At 34.3% G+C, this 22,734-nt stretch overlaps 1 protein-coding gene across 7 annotated transcripts in view; it reads left to right on the forward strand.

Moving 5' to 3' along the window:
* The window catches only part of MAGI2 (membrane associated guanylate kinase, WW and PDZ domain containing 2), a 1,465,424-nt gene that overhangs the window by 1,078,067 nt on the left and 364,623 nt on the right, over positions 1 to 22,734 (forward strand). For all 7 annotated transcript variants that reach the window (XM_073009192.1, XM_073009190.1, XM_073009193.1 and 4 more), the window contains one exon: positions 18,233 to 18,290. In XM_073009192.1, the coding sequence (XP_072865293.1) occupies positions 18,233 to 18,290 (58 nt within the window). The remainder of the gene's footprint in view (positions 1 to 18,232; positions 18,291 to 22,734) is intronic.

The raw sequence follows: 22,734 nt of genomic DNA on the forward strand, positions 1-22,734 counted from the left end.
CAAATATTTTGTCAATTTTCAAGTTCAAATTCCCTGTCAGGCTTTTCCCCTAATTGTGTCTCCTCTCCTCTTCCATCCGAGGTGCTGCCAAACAATAAGAGGAATAGGTATCCTGTGGTGATGAGGGTGGGTCTGTGGTCTGCCTGCTGTTTGCTCTCTTTCCTGGTCTCTGCTGTAGTGTGACTTACACCTGTTCCTGTTACAGTGCTTATCTTTTGCCTAGAGTTGTAAAGACTTCACACCCTGAGTCCTCACCTCCAAGTCTTATCCCCAATCAAGGTGCATGAATGTCAAACATTGATTTCTGACTCTGTCTTTACATCTCCACTTGAGCAGACGAAAATCTCCTAAAATAAGTGTCTGCTTAAATAGGAGAAAAGCCACACCCAAGGAAGTACGAGTTTAAAAAGTACATTCATATGTTTATAAAACTATTGTCTCTGTAGTAGCACACCAATCTATCAGGGTTAATTTTGAAAATGCAAACTCAGAAGAATCTGAGACCAAATTTAAAATGTAGCCTAACACCGTGACCCAATAATTATATGAATTAATGACAATTTAGTTGGTGATGTTCTAGGTACAAATCATTATTTTTAGTGCTTTTTACCTCTAAATACCATTACAAGGCAAAAATTATGTGATTCTATATATTAAAGCCTGGGGCCCCTAAAGCTGTCTGTTTGGCTACCCCATCTCATCCCAGCGCTGTTGAATAGTTGTCATGTTTGCATGTAGAGTCTCCCAAAGTTGCTGAGTCTTACATCACATCACACTGTCACTGCTCAATATGATATATGCACAGTCCGGTTGCTACCAGAGGTACAAATCACAGCTCCACTTGGGCCTTTAACATTTCCTGAAAGCCTGGCATATATGTTAGACAAGCCAACAGGGCTTGCCTAATTTGTGGGATTGACTGGCTCTTTACATGCCAGGTAACTGAAGCTGAGACAGACTCTGACAGCTTTATAAGGGTAATATTTTTCACTAGGGTGAAGCACTCTCCAAGAATTTTCCTGATGTTTTAGGCATCAGGAAACCTTGCAGGAACAGCAGGCATCATGTTTTCTATTCCAGTCCCTTTATATTTTGCAGATTTACTTACTGTGGAGAACATTAGGAAATCCTACCCACAGCTTTTTCCATGTACCTTCATTCCCTTCTACCACGAAACAAAGTAGTAATGCAATGCATGCCATTAATTCCAAATCCTCTAATTTTTTGCATTATTATATAGACAGTATATATGCTGTATAGAGAGAATGCAAAATAGTGACGTGTGTGTGTATATATATATAATCACTATTGTATTTTATAATTTTATCAGAAGGGATTTTGTATTCCATTAAGAAGAGATTACATTTCTTATTCCTGATGTTTAGTCCTTCTGCCCAAGAATGCTGCAGAGATGGGACAGAGCTGAAATGGCAAAGATTCATATAAATTGCAATGGCCAGGTCTTTGGAATAAATATCCTGCCCACTGTTTGTGCTAGGAGTTTACTATTGGAAGCTATTGCACTCTTTGAATCAGGAAAATTAGGATTTGTACTAAAATCACACTACTTCCCTCTTTGAGCAAAAGACTATATTTGAAGTGGATGCTCATGTATGAAAACAGATCCCACTACAATGTGCGTTAATAGATATTTTGTTGCTTTTTATAAGGTTGGTGTTATATGATTCAAGATTAATTATAAACTAAATGAAGGTATATTTGTAACATTTACATCATTCAACATTTACATCATTTACTCCTCAAATTTAAAGATTCTTATGTTCTTTCAAGTCAACGTTCACTACACTATTGCCAAGATGTAAAGAACTGTGATTTCAGTATCTCTACCTAGATTATCCAAAATAATCTAGAGAGGAAATTATTTTGGTAAACAACATCTGAGAAACCCCATATACACATCTGACTATATAAATACAATTTAATGGTTGAATTTGAACATCACTTTCATTGAATTTTAATAGGCAGCAATGGTGCCTTAGATTAATACCAAATGGGGAGTCAGAAATTTCATTGTTACAGTTACACACTAAAGACTCATCCTTTCATGCCAAGGGAAAAGCATTTTCCTGCTTATCTCGACTGTCGGTGCCTTTGGCACTCTGTGATCTGTCTGTGATAAGTAACGCTGAAAATTGTATATTATCTCCACCTGGAACAAGGATAAGATGGGCACCTTGAGGTTGGTCAGCTTGTCCACTGTGTTAATGTTTACAACAATTCCACAACACAAAAAACGTGGAAGCTTTCCTCTCTTCCTTTTCCACCCAAATCACGTTGACAATCAGTACTTTTATTGAGTTTTCTTTGCATGCATCTGTTTCAAAAATGTCTGTGGATTACTTCCTTGTCCTAACAGGAAAACACAGAGCCTGGTAGAATAAAGTAGGGAATCTGTGACACCCCATGTCACCCCAATTTGACAAGTGTCCAGCTTGCTCATCTATAAAGCATTCAGGTCTCTCAGGATCTGTGTGTTTCATGGCAAAAGCAAAACTGATGTTACTATTTAGTGGCATGTAAAATTGTCATGATGCTGCTTACATCCAGTGTTATGGGAGATGCTTCAGACAGCACCGTCATAGACTTTGCTAATCTTATCTGCAAATTTTAGTGAGCATCCCTAGGTTTGTGCTCAGTCTGATCCGTTTCATTGGTCTAAGTGGCATTTTAATTAAACAATGCTTCAAGGCTGCATATTAAATAGAAAATGAAATTAGGGCATATTCCCAAGTAGAATTCAGTTTGTCTAATAAAATAAAGGTAAATTTTAAATTTCATTTTTTCAAATCCTTACTGTATTGATGTTAATATTTAGTTGGCCCCAGAGATTTTAAACAGTAGGATTTTCTTGTAAACATCCAATTCATTAAATTTAAAAAGACTGCTCCACTAGAAAAATAAGATCTGTTGTGTGAATTCACCCCAAAATATTCAATTGAGAAATGTGTTGCTGACTTATTGCATTAGGATTATTTAAATCAATTGTGATGAATTATGCCTATGAAATGTAATAGCCTGTGATTCCAAGCTGTTCATAAATTAATTACCTGAGGGTTTAGGTAGAGTAAAATATACATGTACTTCTCTTAGTAGCATATATTATAAATTGTAATGAATTAATAATTAGTGAAATTATTTGTTTGTTGGCTGGCTCTGCCTGAACCTCTTTGATCCATGGATCTTGAGACTTGTCACTCTATCCTCAGGCCCAGCACAGTGCCTAGCTCACAGTAGGTTATCAATGAATATTTCTTGAAAAAAAAAGTCTCACAAAATATATTACATTATGAAAGCTATGTTAGGCAATGCCATTGGTAAAATGACTACATTGTCCGAAGCAATCTACAGATTCAGGGCATTCCCTATCAAAATACTAATGTCATTCTTCATAGAATTAGAAAAAAATCCTAAATTTCGTATGGAAACAAAAAAAGAACACAAATAGCCAAAGCAATTCTCAGCAACAATAACAAAGCTGGAGTCATCACTTTACCTGACTTGAAAATAGATTACAAGGGTATGGTAACCAAAACAACATGGTATTGGTATAAAAATAGATACATAGACTAATATAACAGAATAGAGAATCCAGAAATAAAGCCACATATTTACAGCTAACTGATCTTCGACAAAGCCAATAAAAACTTATGTTGGGGAAAGGACACCCTCTTCAATACATAGTGCTGGGAAAATTGTCATGTGCAGAAGAATGAAACTGGACCCCTATCTCTCACTCTATGCAAAAATCAACTCAAATGGATGAATGACCTAAACATAAGACCCTAAACCATAAAAATATTAAAAGGAAACCTAGGGGAAACTCTCTTGGACACTGTTCTAAGAAAATAATTTATGACTAATACCTCAAAAGCACAGAGAACAAAAACAAAAGAAGAAAAAGTGAACTATGTTAAACTAAAAATTTCTGCACAGCAAAGAAAACAAGCAGCAGAGTGGAAAGACAGCATGTTGAATAGAATAAAATATTAGCAAATCATTCATCCAACATGGGACTAATATCTAGAATATACAAAGAAATAAAATAGGAAAAAACAGATAATCCCATTAAGAAGTGGGCGAATGATATGAAGAGACAGTTCTCAAAAGAAGATATACAAATGCTAACAGGTATATAAAAAAAATCAGCATCACTAATCATCAGACAAATGCATACAAAAACCACAGTGAGATATCATCTTACCCAGTCAAAATGGTTATTATTAAAAAGATAAAAATAACCAGATGTTGGTGAGGATGCAGAGAAAAGGGAACTGTTGTACACTATTGGTGGCAATGTAATCTAATACACCCACTATGAAAAACAGTATGGAGATTTCTCAAAAAAACTAAAAATAGAATCGCCGTTCATTTCAGCGATCCCACTACAGGATATCTACCCAAAGCAAAAGAAATCAATATATCAAAGAGTTACCTGCGCTCATGTGTTTATTGCAGCACTATTCAAAATAGCAAAGATATGAAATAAACCTAAGTGTTCATCAACAGATGAACCGATACAGAAAACATAGTATATATACACAGTGGAATAATAATCATAAATTTTAAAAATCCAATCATGTCATTTCCAGCAACATGAATGGAACTTGAGGTCATTAAGTGGAGTAAGCCAGCACAAAAAGACAAATATCATATGTCCTCACTTATATGTGGGCACTAAAAAATATGATCATATAGAGGTAGAGAATGGTAAGAGAGAGAACAGACTATGAAAGGTGAGTGGAAGTTGAGGGGAGGCTGAAGAAAAGTTGGTGTGAGTTAAAGGGTGCAAACATACAGTAAGATAGAAGGAATAAATTCAGTGTTTGATAGATGGGTGACTATACTTAAAATTGTATTGTAGTTGGGTGGTAGACACCCTAATACCCTGACTAGATCACTATGCATTATATACATGTAACTAAATTTCTTGTGTATGCCATAAGTTTGTATAATAAATATGATTATTTCTCTTTTCAAACTCAATGAGTTTTTAATGCTTTTACCTTTTGAGTCGCTGTACAATGAAACCCTAATCCTAGAATCTCTCATTTCTTCAATATTTTGACTTAATTTTTTGACTGGTTAGCAATTTTATATACATTTAAGCCCATTTGCTATTGTTTGTATTTGATTTCAGGTTATTTTACATCTTTAATTTTATTTTTTGAATAAGAGAACATGGACATTTATGTAAAAGATATACTCAGAGACGTCTCATTCCCTTTCCAATCCCTCCCACTCGTCTGTTCATGCCATCTTTTATAGTTAAGCAGTTTCTTTAGTTTCTGGCTCTCCTTCTTATGTTCTTTTTTTAAAAATGAGCATTTGAATGTTTTTGTTTAACAGTATGATCTGCAAATAACCGCATATCAGATCATAGAGACTGTCTCACAAATTGTACAGCTGTATAGTTCTATACTGTCTGCACATACCACGTTCATTGAACCAGTCATCTCTGGTTGGGTATATAGATTGTTTCCATGATTTGCTGTTAAAATAATGACACATTGAATAACTTTGTTTATTTGCTGAAAAAGTATTGTTGAAGATAAAACTGTAGAGAAATTCCTCAGAGGAGAGATTATTGAGTCAAAGGGTAAATTTTATCTGGTTATGTTAGCTATTGCCAAATTCTCCTAGAGGTTGTACCACATTGCCTATCTTCCAGCGAAGTATGAAGGGCCAGTTTCCCCACAACCTTGTCTGAGAGTGTGTTGTCAAGCTTTTGAACTTTTGTGTCTGTTAAAGAAAGATGTCTCAATATGGTGTTAATTTGCATTTCTTCTATAATGAAGGAGGTAGAACATCTTTTTCCATTTAAGGGTCACTTGTATATACTTTTTGTGAACTCCCTATTCCTGGCTATTGCATATTCCTCTGTTAGGTTGTTAGGTTTTTTCCCTTCCATTTGAGTTACAAATATTTTCTCTCAGTTCATCATTTATCTTTTAGTATTAGTTATGGTATTTTGAGCTATAGAAGATTTTCTTTTCTGTTTTTATGTAGTTAAATTGGTCAAGTTTGAATCAGAGTAAGAAAGCCTTTCCTTATACCTGGGTTATAAAGGAATTTACCCCTAGTATTCATATTGTTTCTTTCTTTCTTTCTTTCTTTTTAATTGAGACAGAGTCTCATATGTCACCCAGGCTGGAGTGTAGTGGTGCGATCTGGACTCACTGCAATTTCTCCCTCCTGAGGTAAAGCGATTCTCCTGCCTCAGCCTCCTGAGTAGCTGGGATTACAGATGCACGCCACAATGGCCAGCTAATTTTTGTATTTTTAGTAGAGACAAGGTTTCGCCATGTTGGCCAGGCTCGTCTCAAACTCCTGACCTCAAGTGGTCTCCTTGCCTCAACTTCCTAAAATGCTGGGATTACAGGTGTGAGCCACCACACCCAGCCTCATTTTGTTTCATTTGTTTCTTTTATACTTAGAGATTACTATGGTAAATTGACTAAAAACCTGTCTAATTAAGCTAGAAAATGGGGCTCATTTCTATCAATTATATTTTCCTAAGAAATTACCCATTTTATTCAGGTTTTAAAATTTTGTTAGTGTACTTTCGTGCCAGGTATTGCTTTATTTTTGTTTTTATGGATACATAGTATGTGCATATATTTATGGGATACATGAGATAATATAGGCATTCAACACATAATAATCATGTGAGGATAAACAGGATATCCAATGCTTCAAGTGTCTTTGTGCTACAAACATTTCAGTTATATTCTTTTAGTTATTTTTAAATGTACAGTAAAATACTGTTGACTATAGTCACCCTGTTGTGCAATCAAATGCTAAATCTTATTCATTCTATCTAACTATATTTTTGTACCCTTTAACTATCCCCACTTCCTCTGCTACCCTTGCCAACCTCTGGTAACCATCATTCCACTCTATATATTCATGAATTCGGTTGTTTTAAGTTTTAGGTCCCACAACTGGGTGAGAACATGTGACATTTGTCTTTCTGTGCCTGGCTTGTTTCGCTTAATATAATGCCCTTGAGTTTTGTCCATGTCATTGCAACTGACAGGATCTCATTCCTTATTATGGTTGAATAGTACTCCATTGTATATACATAGCACATTTTCTTTACTCATTCATCTGTTGATGGACGCTTACAGTTGTTTCTAATTCTTGGCTATTTTTACTATTGCTTCCTTCTTGGTACTTCTTGCTTTATTATATATGACTTACCTCTTTTTAATCTTAAGCTAGCTAGTGTTTATTTTGCTTTTTTAAAAAAGTAGTCTGTTTTGTACAATATTAATTTTTGCTTTTATTGTTTTCCGTGTGTGTGTGTGTGTGTGCGTGTGTGTGTGTGTGTGTGTGGTCTCTAGAGGTTCCTTTGTTGTTCTTATTATAGCTTTTTAAATTGTGAATTTACTTTTATTATTTCCATTCTTCCATGTTTATATATTGTAAAATTTCCTCTGGTCATTGTTTTAATTGTATGCTACAGATTTTTTATTTAATATTTTTACTCATTCATTTTAGAAAATATGCAATTTCAGTTTACATTTCCTCTTTGGACCAAGAGTTATTTCAAGTTCTTAATTTCTAGATGAAATTTTCTTGGATCATAATTTTGATACTAACCTCTAGATTTTATTGCATTATGGTCAAGATTATTGTTTGCACTATTTCTGCTCATGGAACTTAAGAATTTTTATAATCTAACAATTTTGGAGAGAGTTCCATGCATACTTGAGAAGGATATGTATTTTCTACTATTGTAGTATGAAATTGGAGAGAGAAAGATGGATAGAAAGAAAGGGAGTAAGAGCCAAAAGATCTGCCTAATTATGATATTTAGTTCCTTCATATCTGTAATTTTGTCAGCTTTATCTGTCTTAGACTGAAACTAGTCAAAGTGTTTCTTATTAGTGTATTTTTCCTCACAACTCCTGTAGTTACTGTTTTGTGAAGATGGTTTATATTATTTGGTACACAAATATTGATAACTGTTGTAGAGCACTATGAATTGTGACCTTTATTGTTATAAAGTTGGATTCCTTGTCATATTTAATGCTTTTGACTTGAATTCTTCCATCTAATAGGAAGACTGTAAACTCTGTTTTATTTTTCTTCTCAGGCCTATCTTTGCCCAAACTTTATTTTTAGCTCTCTGAGTCACTTTCTTTAAATGTCTGTCATCTTTACAGGATGGAGTCAAGTTTTTCTTTATAAGCCAGACAGAAAATCTTAATAAGAAAGATAAATTACATTCAATTCTATGTTTGGTTTTAACTATCATATTTTATTTATTGCCCATATTATAATATGACTGTTTATTTCTCTATCCGGCTTATTTTATTCTTTTTTATTTTACTTTGGTATTTAGGATGGTTTTTAATTGTGTTCTAATGTTTGTCTTTGTACTGATAACTTTTATAAGGCCCTTATTCAGTTGTCAATTTTAAATACTATTCATTGACTCTCACCTGTTGCCTAAGCAATAGTCTGTGAGCTCATTGGCCATTCTACTTTTTTCCCTCTCCTCTCTTTTTTAATTATATTACTTCCATATTGTCTAAACATAAGACATTTACATATTCTTCTTCTATCTTTGTCCACCTTTGATATAAGCTTAGCTCTACAATTAAATGTGTTGAATGATTACCATTAGTCCTTTCCTCAAATTATCTCTTGATCGAAGTAGCTTGATTTAATTAAGTAGGTATGTGTCAGGAAGGGATCTTGGGTAAAATAAACTGTGTATATGGTGGAGGGTGTGTGTGTGTGCACGCGCGCGTGCACACACACATGATAATAGGGGTTGATAATGAATACTTGAAGTACAATTTGCCTGGATATAAAATTCTTAGCTCACACTTTCTTTGAGAGTCTTTAAAATGCTGCTTCACTGTTTTCTAGATGTGTTCGTTCTTCCTGAGATTTAATGTTAATTTGATTTTTCCATTGTAAGGAGCTTTTTAGCCATGTTTTCTCTACCTTTTAAAGTCTAATGTCTTACTGGTATGTATTTTGGAATTGACTGGGGACAGCTTTTCCAGCTATATGGCAACCCTTTTCAATATATAAATATAGTTATTTTATTTCTGAAAATTTTTATTGGATCACAATTTTATGTATTAGTTCTATTATATTTTCTTCTTATTCATGTATCCGAATTATGCATATGCTGGATTACCTCTGCCTACCTTCTATATTATTGACCTCTCTGATTCTTTTTACCTTTTTGTTTATTTCATTTACATTCTCTTGGCTATTGTCATGGTTTTCCTCAATAGTCCTTATATTTTCAGTTCACTCTATTTTCTCTTTGACAGTTTGTAATTTGGTCATCTCAGATATTTTTAAATTTTATTTCATCATTTTTCTCAACTGTCTTTTACTATCTGTCTGTTCTTTGTCCATTAATGTTCAAACCTTTTAAATATGTGATTCAAAGTGGTATTTTTATTTATAAGTATTTATTTCAAAATATCTCTAGGTTTTATTATAACTTTCTTATTTGCAATTTTGTTTTTGTTTTCTCTTGAGAGAAATTTTCATTAGCTGAATTGTTTTGGCTATCATTTTCTGATTATTTTCTTATAGTAACTTTCTATAAATATTGTCTGCTGTTTTTTGTTTCTTTAGTTTGAAACTTCTTTTGTTCCTAGACTAGCGATAACAGTTTTATGTAAGCAAAAGTAAAGGACTTGGTGGATTACTACATTTTTTAGGTCATGAACACCCCCTTCTGTTGCTTTCATGGAGTACAGATTCCTCAGTGGATGCCTTTTTTATTTTTATTTTTTATTTTTATTTTTATTTTGCAGAGTAGTTGATGTGTCTTACAAACTTATCTTCAGATACTTGATATTCACCTCATACTTTTTTCCTTCATAGCCAAGTCTCCAAGGAGCATCCCCCTCTCCCAGTAACATCATCCCCCTCTTTTTCAGAAGCTGAGCCTTCCCAAGACTTATTCTGCTCACTGTCAAACCCCTTTCTTTCAATTCTTCATAGTTGTGTTCTAATAAAGCAGGTTTGTTAGAAACATTTTTTCACTTGGGATGGGAATTTACCTTTCTGAGCATGATTTTTTCTGTTTTCCCACCTTACCTCACACCTGCTACACCCTACCCTCCTTTCTGCACAGTCTCTACTCTGAGTCTAGCTGGCTACACTGGATTGGGGCGTTCACATACCTACTTACATATAACTTCTGAAGTTCATAGTATTTTGTTTCTCCTCATAATGTTGTAGCTGTAGGTTATGGGTGGCTTTATTTCTCTCTTAGTAGATATTTACTGCTTTTAAGGGATAAGTAGACAGGTTAAAATGTGTATGTCAGCCTTTATACTATAAGCGTCCAGGATGTTTACATAAGCATTTTCAAATGGATAATGATGATGATAAATAGTTGGATGGGTAGATTAACACAGGCTTCTAGATGTTAAAACTGGAGATGCATATTTTGAAGTCCTCTGCATATAGTTGCTTCCCAAATCTTTCTTTGTAGCTAGCCCTTTCTACAGAGTACTAGAAATATAAAGACAAAGACCTACTAGGTTCATCATGTTTTGACCTTGTAATGCCGCTTGCAAACTTAAACCAAAGATGACTCTTGCTTAGTCTTTACCAGACAACACCCTTTATAGTGCCATGCTTTTCTGCCACCACTTCTTGTCACCATCTCAAATACGTAGATATCATATTTAAGTTAGTGTTGCAAAAGTTCACAGCTTTTCTCCAGATAGTAAAGAGCCCCTGAATCCCCAAAATACTATTGAGTACATACTTTTTCATACATCAATAGCTGCCAAGAAAATTGTATCCATTTTCTATTAAGTTTGGTAAGATATATTAAGGAATACATTTATTTGAAATTTTTTCTGCAATCACACCTTTCATCAACAACCGGCCCAGAAAATCATGGTCAGTATTTTAATTTTTTATTATAATATGGTGTAATTAAGTGTTCAGGTCGATTCCAATTGATATGAATTAAATATCATCACTGTAGAATACAGCTCGGCTAGTTTTTCTATCCACTGTAAATCAGTAAATCTCCTATACCCAGAGTTCATAAATAAAGACTTCATAGCCTACATTTCCATGATGTTGACTGGGTTTGTGCTCCCACATAGGCAATATCTGAGAAAGATGAAAGAGAGTGGAATGTAAAGGAGCAACATTTTCTATGTTCAGTTTTAGGGTTTTTTTAGTTTGTTCTTTGGTTTTGGTTTAGTTGTTTATTTTCCTGACTGAATGGAATAAAGATTTCTGGTAAAAAGGAGCAAACTGGAACCTTGATACACGGAAAAAGGTCCGAAAGGTTACACCCCCAGCTTTACCTGTACATAAGGTGATGGGACTGTGGTTAGCTTCATTAATGTATGGATTTAACTTAAAAAAAAAAAAGAATACGTTCAGGATTTACTTTTATATTATCAAATGCATTTTTGAATAAAGGAAAAAAGAGACAAAGATATAATACCTTTTGTCGGCAAAAAGTCGTCTATTGTATATTTTATCCTTGCACAATGGTCTTTCTCTTCCTCCTTTTTCTTGTTAATTCTAAAAACATTTTTCATATTTTAAACTCACTTATATTAAGGATTCCTCAAACTCCTAACGATCAACTAGGAGGAAAAGCCTTATAACTTTTACAGGAAAATTTAGTTATATTCCCCAGTTTGTATACTAAGTATACAGCAAAATTCTAAAATATTAGAGGAAAAGGTTTTGTGATAATTAGCTATTACCATATAATACACTACACATTACTTAACCTATGGAAATTTTTTATGTTCCTTATTTTCTTTTGTACAGTCATTACCTCTAAAACAAACAAGAACCTCAAATTTTGTTTTTTTTAAAAAAAGGCTAGTCAATATAAAATAATATAGGGTTGAAGGATATGGTTTCTGTTTTTTGTTGTCTGCCTCTCTCTAATATCTTAGTACGTTGCATGATTCCTAAACTGGGCTGCCTTTCTGGAATAGGAGGCCCATTCTGGTCTTCCCACCAGAACAGACCTCCATACAACCTTACATGAAGTTATATAACGAAACGCTTGTTGTGACCCGTACAAGACACTGCCTCCCAAGAAGGGAACAATGCCTGACTCTAGATTTAGCATTCCTGTTACTGAATCTGTGACTTCTAGGACCCAGGATGCAGCTGCATTTAAACATGAATGTTGTATTTACCCAGTTTTTCTAGGGAGCAGAAAGACAGACAACAGAAAAATAAATAAATAAAAGGTAAGATAGCAAAATTAAAAGTCATTCTCTTGAATATAGCTATTGAAAGACATCAACACAAAGCTGAGGATGGTGGTGCACCCCTGTAATCCCAGCACTTTGGGAGACCAAGGCAGATGGATCACCTGAGGTCAGGAGTTGGAGACCAGCCTTGCCAACATGGTGCAACCCCATCTCTACTAAAAATACAAAAAAATTAGCAAGGTATAGTGGTGCACGCTTGTGATCCCAGCTACTCAGGAGGCTGAGCCACAAGAATTGCTTGAACCCAGGAGGTGAAGGTTACAGTGAGCCAAGATTGTGCCACTGTCCTCCAGCCTGGGTGACAGAGCAAGACTCTGTCTCAAAAAAAAAAAAAAAAAAAAAGTCAAGACAATACAAAAGAAGAATACAAGTGCAAAAATCTTACATTCTCATTTTATTTAAATTCCAGTTCTATCAAAATGAATCCAGTGTTCTATGTGTCTGATTTCACATTAATAAAGTGTCAACATGAGACCAAAACCTGGCAAGACACAATGAAAAAAGAAAATTGACAGGCCAATATCCCTGATCAACATAGATGCAAAAATCCTCAACAAAATACTAGCAAACCAGCTTCAAGTTCTCAAAAGCAATTGCAACAAAAACAAAAATTGACAAGTGGGAGCCAGTTAAACTAAAGAGCTTCTGCACAGCAGAAGAAACTATCAACGGAGTTAAAAGATCTACGGAATGGGAGAAAATATTTGCAAACTATTTATCCGACAAAAATCTAATATCCAAAATCCATAAGAAACTTAACAAGCAAAAAACAAATAACTTTATTTAAAAATGGGCAAAAGACACGAACAGACATCCCACAAAAGAAGACATACAAAGAGCCAACAAACATGTAAAGATATTCCATATTACTAATCATCAGAGAATCACAACTCAATCCAAAAAAGAATACCATCCTATACCAGTCAGAATGGCTATTAATAAAAAGTCAGAAAACAACACATGTTGGTGAAGCTGCAGAGAAAGGGGAACACTTATATGGAAAGCAGTTTGACACTTTCTCAAAGAACTTAAAATAGAATTACTAGTTGAGCAAGTAATCCTGCTACAGGGTATACACCCAAAAGAAAACAAATCATTTTGCTAAAAGACACATACACTCACATATTTTTGCTGTAGCACTTTTTGCAATAGCAGAGACATGGAATCAACCTAGGTGCCCAAAATGGTGGATTGGATAAAGAAAATGTGGTACATATGCACCATGGAATACTATGCAGCCATACAAAATAACAAAATCATGTCCTTTGCAGCAACATGGATGCAGCTAGAGGCCATTATCCTAAGCAATTTAATGCAAGAAGAGAAAATCAAATATTGCATGTTCTCACTTATAAGTGGGAGCTAAACATTGGATACTCATGAACATAAAGATGGCAACAATAGACACTTGAGACTACTAGAAGGTGAAGGGAAGGAGGGGAAAACTGTTATGTATTACTGTGCTCAGTAGCTGGGTGATGGGATCATTCATACCCCAAACCTCAGCATCATGAAATATACCCAGATAAGACACCTGCACATGTACCCCACTGAAACTGAACTAAAAGTTGTAAAGGTTTTTAAAATAAAGTGTGAGTAGAAGTCCTCTAATCAACAGCAAGAGTAAGTGACCTAGATTTTTCCATGTTGTCATTTTGAAGCTATTTTAAACCTCTAAAAAATTACAAAAATAGTACAAAGTGGCTCCACATAACTCCCACTTAGCTGCCACTAACATTTACATCTTTCATAAGTACAGTCATTGAACCCAGGAAATTAATATCCATATAAACTATTAACTAATCTTCAAATCTTATGTGAATTTTTCCAGTTGCTCCACTAATGTCCTTCTTCTGGTTCAAGATCCAATTCATTATCCCACAACGCATTTAGTTATCACGTCTCCATATTCTCCTTCACTCTGTAATAATATCCCAGTCTGTTTTTCTCTTTCATGACCTCGACCCTCTCTAAGGGTACTTGTCAGTTACTTTATTGAATGTCCCTCCACTTGAGTTTGTCATATGTTTCTCATGATCAAAATGGCATTTCTGGCCAGGCACAGTGGTGCGCACTGTGGTTCCAACTACTCAGAAGGCTGAGGGGAGAGGATTGCTTGAGCCCAGAAGTTTGAGTTCAGCTTGGGCAACACAGTGGAACCCCAACTGTTTAAAAATATACACACATAAGTTTATTTATTTTTGACAAGTATACTACAGAGGTAAAGCTGTGCCCTTCTCAGTGCACAGTATCAGAATGTGGATATCTTCTTACTGAGCTAGCATAAAGGGGTCTCTGTTTTCTGTAATGAAAGTGTACCTGACTAAAAATTAAGTAAATAAATGAAATAATATTTGGGAAGCACAATTAAATTTTAAAAATATAGCAGGCTGACTATGCCAGAATCCAGGCAAAGCTAGGTGCATGTTTAATCATTTGGTTTTTTCCAGTTTTAGAAGCTGATATGATTGACTACAAATTAATCTAGACTTTTTCAGGGTAGGAATATTTAATCACTGAATTTGCTCCATGGTTCCATGGCCTGAAGAAAATCTCAATTAAAACAGTTCTTAATGCAGCATTAACCTTGCTGATCTCAAGTGTTTATTTTTTCCTGTTGCATAGTGTATGTTATTCTTTCATCAGTGTGACCTTAATCATCCACAGATTTGTCAGGTATTGTTGAATACAGTATTCTAAATAACCTAGGACCCAAAAGCTCCAAGCTACATGCTTGCCTGATTGGGCAAATAGTTGGAAATTCTTTTTCTCATCTGTTAGTTTAATTTAAAGAAGCAGCAGTTGTTTTCTTTTTGTTAAAACTAATCCAAGTCCAAATAACTTAATTTTCACAGTGAAAGATAATTCTTAACTTTTTAATTTTTCATCATCTAGATGTGTACTCTTCAGTGTATAATGTTAAGAAGTTTATTTTATGACTTGTCTTTTTACAAGTGAAGAAAAACTTGTGAAAATTATGGTTTTTCATTAGCATGCCAGCTTAAATCTTTGTTTTTGAAGCAAAATGTCATTAAAAGAATGAACACAAACACACATGTGCCAACACATACACACAGCTACACATTCATATATGCACATACATACAAGTACCTTTTTTTAACATTAGTTGTATATTTTTACATCCATTCTGATATAAATGAAGCAATGCATGTATCTGTTATTGGTTTCTTGTAAGATTCGGCCAACAATTCCTTGAAAATATTTAAAATGAAACAAATGATGCTCTTTGTAACAGAAAGTTAGATCTAGTGTATAATTTTGCCTCAAAGTGTGAGTCTAGGACCTCTAACAGTTCTTAAAATACAAATGTTTATAACATATAATTTTGTTTCAGCATGAAATAATAGTTTACTTTGGAAATATGAAACAACCAAGTGCATAGACAAAACGTATTGATATCTTATGAAAAACAAAGGAGATTCTCCCTAAATTCTGATGAGGACTGCATGATGACAAGTGGGAAAGTATAATAAATAATAAATCGTACCCAGGAAATTTGGCATTGTAAATCTGACAAAGATAAAGAATCAATGAACTCTGCCTTCTGGGATGCATTGCTTAGAACTAGTAATTTACTCAGATTAAAATGAAAGAATCATTTACTTTATAAAAAGATAATTGTACAAACTTTACCATGAAATGCTTCCATATGACATTGGCATTAAGAAGTAGGACTGTATTCATAAGTTAACTACGTTAGGCTTTTACTCTTTATGTTTATTGAACATGATTGTTTTATATATTACTGCATTCGTAAGATGATGTTAAACCTGTTACAAATACATATCCATGTATTGAACCATATTAATAAATAACAAATATCCATAACATTAATTGTTGTCCTCTGTAGTCTTTTACTTTTGGATAAGCTGCTTATTAAAAAAAAAAAAAAAAGGTTTTGGATGAGCTGTTTATAAAAGGCACTCAATAGATACTTGTCAAATGAATTCCTTCTTACTAGATGAATTTGCCAGTAGCTTGAGGGATTTGGTGAAAACCATCTGGATAGTTATTCTCCTTAATCTAAATTAAGTGGTGTTTATGCCTTGTTAAACAGAGTTTCTGAATTGATATTTAAATTGGGTAAGCTTGCTGGAACCAGAGTACAGGGTTTTCGAGTCCTGAGTTGCTGGCATGATAAAATGAGTTAGTACCTAGAAAATCCATTAGTAGTCAAACCACAAACAATACTCAGTAAAGGTTTACTCTTATTATCCTTCTGAAAGAAAGATTTCTTAAGGTACTCTAAAATTTGATGTTGTAAGTTTAAGTTATCCTTCTTCATATGAATCATATCTTTGGCTGCAGAAATACTCATATGTTCGATTATAAACTGCTTTCCCCAACTCTACTTAGAGTGTTATGAAAGAGAAAGCATTTGCTCTGTGTTAACTTTCTAAAATTGCAAAACTTCTAAACTCTAAAATGTATATGTTTCTAAAAGTTTTGGGTGCAGAATTGTGGATCTGTGTTTAATTTGATGGTACAGAGAAACCAAACCACTCATACACTCTCAGTGAGATTATAAATTAGTACTTTTTCATGAGTTAGGAAGGTGGAAATCTGGTCATATATGTCAAAAACAATAAAAGGATGCATGCCCTTTGATCCAAAATCTCACATCTAGGAATTTGTCAATACTATATTATAGAAAAATGATAAAAGATTTACATTTTAGTAGGTCCAATACAGATGACACATGACAGGTAAAAACTGGAAAGCCCCAAATGTTCAATAATAGAAAAATGATAGAATTACACAGCTTCTAGCCATGCAGCAGACTACTACTGTTGCCACCTTAAAAATGATATTGTGCAATAACACACATTCACATTGAGTGACATCCTTGATATTCTGTTAAGTAGAAATATCAGGCTGTAAAAGTAATATGCACTTTATGATGTAATTTCTTTTAAAAGTATTTGCACATATATGCATAGAAAATTATTTGAAGGATATTCACCAAAATATTAATGGTGGTTATTTCTGGGTGGCAGGATTGCAGGTAATTCCAGTTTTCTTTTGATAACTGTGCTTTGTCTACAGTGATATGTATTATTACTATAATAATAAAACTTTTAAACTTCACTGAAATACATTTAAACTTATCAATGTATCTTAGGTTTCAAATTATATTTATGTAAAAATATCTATCAAGAAAAATAGTTTTCTTCATATTTGTAGGAGTTAATAATTATAAAACCTTGGTGTATTTGGAAAACAATATTAGGAAGCAAAGCCTAGTTTTCAGACAGCATGTTTTTGCCTGTAATAGGATTTATAGTATTGTTGATATTTTTTAATGTGTGTATGTGTGAATTAGCCATGGAGAATTGAAAACATGAACTATATTATCAAGGAAAGCATGTTCACAATTTTAGACGTTATTTTTAAAATAAGCCCAAAGAGTGTATTGGCAGCATTCAAATTCTGACCCATGTGGAGTAACAGCAAGCCTACCATCTCAAATAGTGGGGTATCAATTGAGAATTTATAATGTCTTTGTTTTAGTCTTCAGAAACAATTTGCCATCCTCAGAAATATATTTTGAAAATGTAGTCTTTGTCCTGAAATGCTCCCTTAGCAATACAAATAAATAAGAGAACCATATGCACTTGCAGGAAAGCGATTTGCCTTCTATATTGCACTAAATGGTGATAACATGATGACATGCCATCCTACTATTTGGCATGAGACAAATGGCTAGACCCAGCAGTGTATCTGCAGAGAAGAGAGCTCTGGGTTTTAACTGCCAATTTTCAAGTCAGTGCCGCTTATAGTTTCTATAATATGTTCTGAAATTTGTTGCTGACTCTGAATGCTTTGTTCCACTTTGGTAGACCATTTCTGCAATCCATGAACAATTAAATTATATTACTTTTTATTAGAAATTGTGTTATCTGTTCTTTATTTACTGAAAGAAATAACTCTTTATTTTTCAGAGCTTCCATATGGCTGGGAAAAAATCGATGATCCCATTTATGGCACTTATTATGTTGAGTAAGTCTCTAAGTGTGATATTAACTTCTTATTAATATGTTGTGAAATTATGTTAGTATTTTATTTATCGAGCATGTGTAGCTAACAGCCCCTTCATTTCCCTTTCATCTTATTTCGAAGTATCCAGCAAGACTAGCAGCACTAGCTAGCTGCTTCTTTCCTCTCCAGCTGGCTAATTTGTCATTCCTTTCCTTTGACTCAACGATTCTAAAACACCAATTGAAAAAGTGTGTTTCACACTGTCCTCTAAATGAGTGATAATTAAAGATATCAAAGTAAATGCCTTTCATTTTGCAATCAAAATGTTGGGAGCTGACTGGTTGTGCAAACGAGATGTTCTATTAAAACAGATTTTGAAGTCAATTAAATGAATCAGCCATATTTTTTAGTTGAAAAATAAAATAAAATTTAGTTTTTTTCTTTTCTAGGACCTCATTCCAAATCAACAGTATTCTTTCAGTACATTGGACTTTTATGTTACCTATTGGAGGTTACATTGCAATAATTTGTTGTGGTATGAATGATCCCCCCATGCATCCTTTTATTCAGAACAAAGAAACTATTCAGGTTTAAATTACATACACATGTGTTTCTTGGAAAATTAAGTAATATTCATAATTTTTAAAAGTTAAATATGTGATTTATGTTTCTAGAACTCTCTCTCCCAATAGACGATTGTTTTTCATTCTTGTCTATTGTTTAATGTTCCTAAAGTTATTTGGGTGAATAACAAAGCCTATATATTCCTTATGGGAAACACTACCCAAGAAATCCAAAGGTTGAAAAACAAGACTTTCACATTGTTCCTCAAGATCTTACTTTGTTTTTTCCAACCACATTCTGTTTAATAATTACAGATGGTCAAGGGTTACAGGTTGGCTTTAGTGCTAAATTGTTTTTGTAACAATATTCAAAAACCATTACTGAGCTTTTATTAGGTGTCAAGCCCTTCTTGGCACTGGAGGTGTACAGATAAGTGAAATGTGTGTGCTCTCTGCCCCTGAGGATCTCCCTCAGGAGCACTTGTCTTAACTACTTTCACCCATCATTTTCCTTTGGAAAAGCCCCAGTTTTGGCTCCACAGTCATTTCCAGATTCACAGTGAAGGTGAATTCAGTTCATTTTCCATATGCAGTCTTCTAGCATAGTATCTAATGTATGGTGTCACACAGACACTGAACAGATACAAAAAAGTAAGATAAGTACATAGAGGTATCTCTAACTGCAAAAATAAAGGGACATCATTTATAAATAGTTATAAGGCCTCTGTGTCCCACTAGATTGCTGATGAATTAAAGTACCCATATGTTTTAAATAACATAGTTATAGTCCATAAATAAATATAACACTAAATGTTTCACATAAATGCTAGCTTGTCTTAATTCACTGAATCAAACTGTGCTGTGTCTAAGCCTATTACATCAGATATTCAAGGAAATTCCATGTAAGGAAAGAGAATTGAGTGTGAGGCATATCATATCTTATCTTTAGTATATTTCCTCACAGAATCATTGAAAAAGAACCATTCCTTAGTGCATATGTTGGCAAAATCCATAAAAACCCAGATAGCAAATATTTGGGGTGGAGGATGATACGGCCTCTGTTACAGCTACTTAGCTCTGCTGTTGTAGCTTGAAAGCAACCACCGGCAACATCAGCTATGCTCCACCAAAACTTTATTTACAAAAACAGGCAGTTGGTCATATATTGCCTGCAGGTCATAGTTTGCTGGCTCCTACCCTATTTTAATTCTTCAGATTGTTTTTTCACATCTTCAGCTCCTGTCAAGCTAACTTCCAATGCAGGAAAAGGTTTAACTAAAACCTTTCTTCTCTGTCCTAATCATCTAACAGAGAGGCAAGACAACCCTATGTCAGAAAGCTATGCTTCATCCCTTCTTGATCATTGAGATGTGTGTTCTGCAAGTGAAGATATGCTGCTGGTAGATTCTTTGTAATTAATTATGAAATTGGACACTGGCTGTAACCCTAAATGAAAATTTTTCTTGTTATCTTTATACTTCAGATGTTTTGTGTGTGTGTGTTTGCCTACATTATTCTTCTCTCTACATTTCTCCACTTCATTTTCCATGTAACACAGCCATAGTCAGAGAATTATATAGAATTTAGTCAGTCATGTCTTCTATAATTAGATCAGGCTGACATGTTTTAATAGTTTTAGATTTTAAGTGATTGGGAGGTTGTATATACAGGTCACAGTGGGTCAAAATAGTTTAATTTCCTTCCAGTTACACTCAGTTCTATTATTTGTTATGGTCTTGTCCCTATTGTATGATTTTATAGAGTTGATCAGTGTCAGTAATTAGGTGTGTGGGTGTAGCAGGCCACGCAGAAAACTGAGACAAATAAACAGATAATTCAAACTTAAAGACAATGTTAAGTAGAATATTATCCCAATATTTATTGGAAACATCCTTTTGAAAAACTTCATAAACACAATTAAGATACCTGTTATTGTATATGATGTATACATTACTTGAAATGGGGAATATCTTCCATCATCCCAAAAAAACTTTTGAAATATTTTAATTGGAATACACCTATTTACATGGTTTGTTTTAATTCTGTATCTCATCTCTATTACGCTATTATTTTCACAAGGTATATATTGGTTCTGAATAGTAGCCTTGTTTATGGTAACTATAAGAATATATAAGTAAACATAGAGGTTATTCATCACTTTCAGTATGTAGAGTGTTTTTGTTGGAAGAAGAAAGTCACCTAATTTCTTACCATAAAAGATTGGTAAATGTCTAAAGTTGCTATCTCAACATTTTCAGTATATGTATTACAAATATAAAATAAAAACTGTCTAGATTAAGATTCCATTCATAATTATAGTGATAGCATTAATATCTTAAGGAATTATATTTTAATTGGTAATATTAATATTTAGTTCATATAACAAAGCAATATCTTTTTTGTTAATATATAGTCAAGAAAATGTTGATTTACTGATACTATTAATGATAATAAGCAATGGATTATCTGTACAGCTATCATTTTTATGTTTAATTACACACCCATTCATACAATTGGAGGTACTCTTTACAAGATATGAAAAGATTCCACCTTCCAACCCAGTAGCAAAAAAGCTTACATGCATGGGCACAAGAGGTCCAATTTAGCAGTTAGCACCTCTCTTCCGATAGACCAACAACTGGGAATAGAAGTTGCAGGTTGGGCACTGATTGAAATCAATGTAATGTCTCTAGCACGGTTGCATAAACACAAATTTTCCTCTCAGCCACAGACAAGCAAATAGGAATTCCAGCAATCAATAGCAGAAGATAATTTACACAGCTAGAAAATGAGAAACCTGGATTGAGCAGGCTTTCACCACTCTAACTGACTTTACCCCACTATGCCACTGTTCTGTCCCCTGCAAATTCAATTCTAAGATTGTAGGTTTAATATATTCAAGAACCAGAAAAATCGTCATCATGTTATGGAAATTGTTAACCTTTATTGAGTGCTTAGTATGTGCCATTAACTGGTCTCAGTGCTTAACAGTTTCTATCACATTTGTAATTCGTGATAATGAGCTAAATTGTCTTAAGTTTACAGATGAGGAAACCCTGGCTAAAGAAGTTAAGTAACTTACCTAGAACCACACATTATCGAGATGAGGGGCTGAAATTTGGACCCAGGTAGTTTGACTGCGGAGCCCAGACTCCAAACTCTTAACCAAAATGCCTGCTATAGATTTAGCATTTATAACCCATAATGGTCTGAACAAGCCTTTGGGACCCATCCCTGGAGAAGAATGAGGGATTCCTCAAGAACGTCTCCTCCCTGGCCTCCCTGTAGTACTGTTCTACAGCAGGATGCCCAACAATGCGAGGTCATGCTGCATCCAGAGCCTCAGGAGACAGGCTGCTGACCCAGGCATTCTGAGCCACCAGCTCCATTACCCACCACTTCGGAGTAGCCCTGGACAACATGGCCACCGAGAGCAAGACGTGAAAGAAAGGGAATCCTTATTGTTTGGACCTTAACATAAAAATATTGGCCCTCATTTGGATTAGTAGAGGCAACACACAGCTATTTTAGAGAACAATGGGCCCTACTCAACATCTTTGTAAATTTTATCTGCTGTCTGTGCAAACTGACTATGTAGCAGCAGAAAGAACTTAGCCCAATTTTTCCTGACAGACACCAAATCCGTGATGGTGCAGCACTTAGCACTATGTATTAAGAAGTCCTAAAATTGCTAGCTAGGAATGTAACTGTCACTGTTCATAAAGATAGGAAAATTTTTAATAACAATGTGCAAAATGGAGAGTTGAACAGCTGTGACTTTTGTACAAATGTGGTTCTCTCTCCTCTTTTGTGAAATTATGTCTGCTGGGTACATTTTGGTTTTAGTGGCAGCTACACAATTTGCTTAACTAGCTGCTGGTCCAGAAGACACGATTTGCTGG

This window comes from Chlorocebus sabaeus, chromosome 21 (assembly GCF_047675955.1).
Source record: "Chlorocebus sabaeus isolate Y175 chromosome 21, mChlSab1.0.hap1, whole genome shotgun sequence".
NCBI classification, from domain to species: Eukaryota; Metazoa; Chordata; class Mammalia; order Primates; family Cercopithecidae; genus Chlorocebus; species Chlorocebus sabaeus.